Source organism: Vicia villosa, linkage group LG3 (assembly GCF_029867415.1).
Source record: "Vicia villosa cultivar HV-30 ecotype Madison, WI linkage group LG3, Vvil1.0, whole genome shotgun sequence".
Taxonomy (NCBI): domain Eukaryota; kingdom Viridiplantae; phylum Streptophyta; class Magnoliopsida; order Fabales; family Fabaceae; genus Vicia; species Vicia villosa.
The window spans coordinates 126,214,559-126,220,558 of NC_081182.1; the positions used below are offsets into that span (position 1 = coordinate 126,214,559).

Here is a 6,000-nt window from a genome sequence, read left to right on the forward strand (position 1 = left end):
CTTTCTTCTATGATATATGGTGTTTCTAGAAACAAAAGGTTTGGTTTTGGCTATGAGGGTGATACCTCACATAAATTTGAACCTGTTGATGATTTGAAAATCACATACAAGCCATTGTATGATCAGTTCAAATATGGCCACGCACATGATATTAGGCTCACCTCACATGCACAGAGTTTTAACACTGTACACACCAAGAAGCATGTGACACAACCTAAGAAATATCATGCTGACAAACCTAAAGAAAATCATGTTGTTCCTCCTGTTAATTATTATGCTAAACCCAAGTTCAATCAGAACTTGAGGAAGACTAACAAGAAAGGACCCAAGAAATTGTGGGTACCTAAGGAGAAGATAATTTCTGTTGCAGATATCCTTAGCTGCAAAGAAGTTAAAGCACAAAATGTCATGGTACCTGGACTCCGGGTGCTCGCGACACATGACGGGAAGAAGGTCTATGTTCCAAGACCTGGTGCTTAAACCTGGTGGAGAAGTTAAGTTTGGAGGAGATCAGAAGGGCAAGATTATTGGCTCTGGAACCATAAATATTGGTAACTCTCCTTCCATAACTAATGTACTTCTTGTAGAAGGATTAACGCATAACTTATTGTCCATAAGTCAATTAAGTGACAATGGTTATGATATAATCTTCAATCAAAAGTCTTGCAAGGCTGTAAGTTAGAAGGATGGCTCAATCCTATTTACAGGCAAGAGAAAGAACAACATTTATAAGATTGATCTTTCAGATCTTGAGAAGCAGAATATGACTTGCCTTATGTTTGTTTCTGAAGAGCAATGGGTCTGGCATAGAAGATTAGGACATGCTAGTTTGAGAAAGATTTCTCAGATTAACAAACTAAATCTGGTTAGAGGACTCCCAAATCTGAAATATAAATCAGATGCTCTTTGTGAAGCATGCCAGAAGGGCAAGTTCTCCAAACCTGCATTCAAATCTAAGAATGTTGTCTCTTCCTCAAGGCCGTTAGAACTTCTGCATATTGATCTGTTTGGACCAGTCAAAACAGCATCTATCAGAGGGAATAAATATGGATTAGTCATCGTAGATGATTATAGCCGCTGGACATGGGTAAAGTTCTTAAAACACAAGGATGAGTCTCATTCAGTGTTCTTTGAATTTTGCACTCAGATCCAATCTGAGAAGGAGTGCAAAATCATAAAGGTCAGAAGTGATCATGGTGGCGAATTTGAGAACAGATTCTTTGAGGAGTTCTTCAAAGAAAATGGTATTGCCCATGATTTCTCTTGCCCTAGAACTCCACAGCAAAATGGAGTTGTAGAGCGAAAGAATAGGACTCTGCAAGAAATGGCCAGAACCATGATCAATGAGACCAATATGGCTAAGCACTTCTGGGCAGAAGCAATAAACACCGCATGTTATATTCAGAATAGAATCTCTATAAGACCTATTCTAAATAAGACTCCTTATGAATTGTGGAAGAACAGAAAGCCTAACATTTCATATTTTCATCCTTTTGGATGTGTGTGTTTTATTCTGAATACACTAGTGCAGAAAATACTTTTTACATCGGGCAAAAGTACATTTTACATCGGGTCTGAAACCGATGTAAATCCAAGCGATGTAATAAATCCAGTACATTTTACATCGGTCCACAAACCAAAGTGAAAAATCATGATACCGCATCGATTTAAATTATGTCTGATGTAAAACAAAATAAATATTTTAAAAAAAAAAAATTATGTGCAATATTTTAAATCGGTTTCCCGTATAGACCAATGTAAAAAGTATGTTTTTACATCGGCTTTGTAGTTGGCCTGATGTAATTTTTTTCATGAAAAGGCCGGTTTCATCTCCTGTAAGTTTTTTTACCTAATTTTTCATATTTTGCCAATATCACACAACCCACACTTAGATCACTATTTCATATTTTTCTAACAACTAGTGAAGCATAATTTCATTGCACGAAATTTTTAGGAGATTATATATATATTCTTCCAAAATGAACAAATGATTTACAAGTAAATGATTTACAATTATCAATCTAGGTTACACACAATTTTACAAAATTATAAGAAAGTTATGGTGGATTACTACAATAACAAAACAAGTGAAACCATACAAAATCCAACCATTTATAAATCTTTTCCCGTCCTTGAAATACCAACATGCAATCCACAATAAGAGCATTTGTAGCTTCGGTAGACAACACCAAAATCACATATTTGCTGACAATAAAAAATAACACCAATTAACATCAACAGACAACACCAAAATCAATAAACTAAAATCTCACACACACACACACACACACACACACACACACACACACACACACACACACACATATATATATATATATATATATATATATATATATATATATATATATATATATATATATATATATATATATATATATATATATATATATATATCCACAATTTATTTCTGATTCAGCCCTACTAAACTACATCAACAGTTGCTGAACATTTTATGAAAAGAAATTATAATATCGATCCGTATAAAATAAATCATAAAACATAAAACTGCTCTAAACAAAAGAATGTGTCTTCTTATGCATACCGTATAACAAGTTCAGAAGCCTCGGTATCCCATTGAAGAACACGGAATTTGTATCTTTCAGTAGCAATAAACAAAAAATCATGTGCTTCACCCTATTTAATCCATGAACACTTTAGTATATGCGAAATAAACTAAATATTATATAGCATCCAAGAAATAAAGATGTATTATTCTCACATGAGGGCGAAAAAGTTCAAGCGTAACAATTCTTCCATATAATGGCACATCCGGGATAGACTGCAAAGAGAACATTCATTCTATTATATAATCAACCAAAAGTGTAACAAATTGATTGAGATCAAAATCAAATAAGTTCTAGTAAACAGATCCACTACAAAAAAATTCTATTTCCCAAGTAATCTAACTTCATGTCCCGGCAGTTTTTGAAGTTTGTATATTCTAAGTCATCATCCATGAGAAGCTAAGAGCAATACCCAGTCCTTGTCATGGCAAAGCACAAATCATAATTGGACTACAAATGTGTGGATTATGGTTTACAAAAAACATCCATCCTAAAGTGATATCAACAACAAGATCCGTCACAAAATTCAAATCATCCGTTGTTGCATTGAATAAAAACATTCCAAATAATAAGAATAAAAAAACACTACCCAAGCACATGATATTCTTAAGATGAAACAATCACCAATTAAAATAAGGTTAATATCACTTCAACAACCATAAAAAATTGGCTACTATATATGCTCCAGTACCAAAACCATGGATTGCTAACAAATAGTTAGACCAACTAAAGTTGGATACAATTGATTTCTAAAACTAGCCTTAAATATTTCCTACAGCTACATTACATAGATTTATCAAAGAATCAAAGTCTCTGCCACACCTTTAGAATATTTCCTACAACTACAACTTTAGAATAACTTTAGATACCATTTATCATCCACTTTAACTTATCAACTTATATGTAGTTAAAATCAATCTTTCTAATTCAAAGATATTGACCCAGCCTTCCTATACAGTAACAAAACACAACCCTTTGGAACCTTCAATTCAAAAATAAATAAAGTTTAGCATGACTTCTTAAATCTTACCATCATAATCATTATAACCATTATCATTTACACTCACTTCATATAAGGCACAGTGTAGGAAAATAATACTGTAAAGAAACCAAAATGATTATTTTAAATTAAGAAATTTATAAATAATTAATTTGTCTAATATTTATCACAAAAAGTGGATCAAACCAACCACAAATGCAATCATGGACGACAGTTTTCACCTAAATAACATAAACAACATCATTAAACGTTTAAAAACTTGATCCAAGACTATCAATAGATACAACTCATGAGTCAAAAACAATATCAAAGAGGAAACCAAACCACCAATTCATAATATAAAATGCTATGTAAAATGAAATGCTAAACTTTTCTAATAATAATTCTAAACTCAGCAAAGGACCAAAAATGCATGTGGTCAAAAAATCAAAACTGAGTTTGAAATCAAAAGTTGTCACAAGCGCCTAAAAATGGGAATCAAATCCAAGTATAGTGTTTAATCACATTCACGAAGTAAAGTTGTGAGAGAATATATCTCACCAGCCCTAATGTAATACCAATCGGGATCATAGGGAGCCAATTCTCTGAACTTTGCAATTTTCACAATATCAGTCTATTCAGGCAGCTCCATCTATTTAGAAGATAAACAAATAAATTTCAACTAAAAAATAGCAATTAGAAACAATACCACCAGTCATGAAAACAAAAATGACAAAAACCACCTATTTCCCAATTCAATGAATGAAAAAAAATCTGATTCCCAAAATCACAAAACAATTCATATCAAACACTAATTGATTAATTAATCAACTTAATTATTTGCTAGTGTAACTCACTAATAAAAATCAATGAATTTCAAACAGACGTCAAATCTTCTCCAAAATTTCAAACATAAAAAGATCCAAAAGAAATCATACCTTGCCGTTTGAGATGAGCGGAGTAAGCCTTGACGAATTCGTGAGGAGAAATTCCTTCACAGTTATTGAAGAAGCCATGACTAATGCTGATTATCATAATCGCAAATGCTTTCGCGGCTGAGAGAGTGAAGAACGAACACAATGCCAACTAGGGTTTCAGTTTCATTTGCTATTAAATAGAAAGAAGAGGTTTCGGCAAAAGAAAGAAGATAAACAAAATAATTTTTGTGTTGGAAAGGAGGCTATGCAGTCGCACAGGCAGGCTGAACCGGAGGTGGGTCACCGTCGGACTGGGTTTCGCCGCCGGAAGGTGGGTCGCGCGCAACGTCGAACAGGGTTTCGCCGCCGAAAGGTGGGTGGCTGTGTCGTTGTCGCTGCGTCGTGGTTTCACGGTGATCAGGTGGCTTGCTGTGTCGTGGTGGCTCGATGTGTCGTGGAGGGAGATCTACGGCGAAGCTGTCGTGGTCGCGGAGAGAAAGGAAAGAAAAGAAATTTTATTTTGTGAGTGAATGAGGCTAGGGTTAAGTTGGAACTATTGGGAGACTTTTTCCATCGGGTAATATATGGGCCGATGTAACAGGCCTTTTTGGTGGACTTTTCCCATCGGGTAATGTATGGGCCGATGGAAAAGCCTTTATAAAAAAAATTGTCTTATTTACAGTAATGTCACCGTGTAGACTTTTCCCATCGGGTATTGTATTAGACGATGGGAAACCCTTTTCTGGTATACTTTTTCCATCGGATATTATATGGCCTGATGTAAAAGCCTTTATAAAAAAATTAGTTTTATTTACAGTAATGCCACCGTGTATTGGATTTTTAATTTTTGAGTTATTTTTCCCATCAGCTCCATTAAATATCTGATGTAAAATTCCTAAATCATTTTTTTTTCACATCAATTTGTTATAAAACCTGATGTAAAATCTTTGACATATATTTTTCACATCAGTTATCTTTATACTTGATGTAAAATCTTGTAACCAAATGTAATATTTTTAGTAGTGATACTAAAGATCATCTTGGTAAGTTTGATTCTAAGGCACAAAAATGTTTTCTTCTTGGATATTTTGAACGCTCTAAAGGCTACAGAGTATACAATACTGAAATATTGGTTGTAGAAGAATCAATCAATATCAGGTTTGATGATAAGCTTGGTCTTAAAAAGCCAAAGCAGTTTGAGAATTTTGCAGATATAGATATTGATATATCAGAAGCTGTAGAACCAAGAAGCAAAGCTCCAGAAGCTGAAAGTCTCAGAAGCAATGGATCAGAAGATCAAGTTGCTGCATCTTTAGAGAATCTCAGAATCTCTGAAGAGCCAACAGTCAGAAGATCTTCTAGACTCTCCTTAGCTCATTCAGAAGATGTGATCCTTGGGAAGAAAGACGATCCTATCAGAATAAGATCATTTCTAAAGAATAACAATCAGAAGCAGTGATCAGAATCAGAAGGTGTAATGTTCCTTCAGAACAACACAGCTGTCATCAAGTAGTTTCTG

General features: G+C 34.1%; 1 protein-coding gene across 2 annotated transcripts; it reads right to left on the minus strand.

Annotated features, from left to right (window-relative positions):
- Positions 1-1,393: 1,393 nt before the first annotated feature.
- On the minus strand, positions 1,394-5,051 carry LOC131656630 (uncharacterized). Of its 2 annotated transcripts, XM_058926296.1 has the most exons (5): positions 4,503-5,051; positions 4,126-4,216; positions 2,741-2,800; positions 2,564-2,655; positions 1,394-2,205 (listed from the first exon to the last, which is right to left on the minus strand). In XM_058926296.1, exons 2-5 carry the CDS (start codon positions 4,153-4,155, stop codon positions 2,058-2,060), a joined length of 330 nt encoding a protein of 109 aa, XP_058782279.1. In that variant the 5' UTR covers positions 4,156-4,216; positions 4,503-5,051; the 3' UTR covers positions 1,394-2,057. The 2 variants fall into 2 exon arrangements, with proteins under 2 accessions (XP_058782279.1, XP_058782278.1); XM_058926295.1 differs by lacking the exon at positions 4,126-4,216 and having other exon boundaries at positions 4,503-5,047.
- Positions 5,052-6,000: the final 949 nt, after the last annotated feature.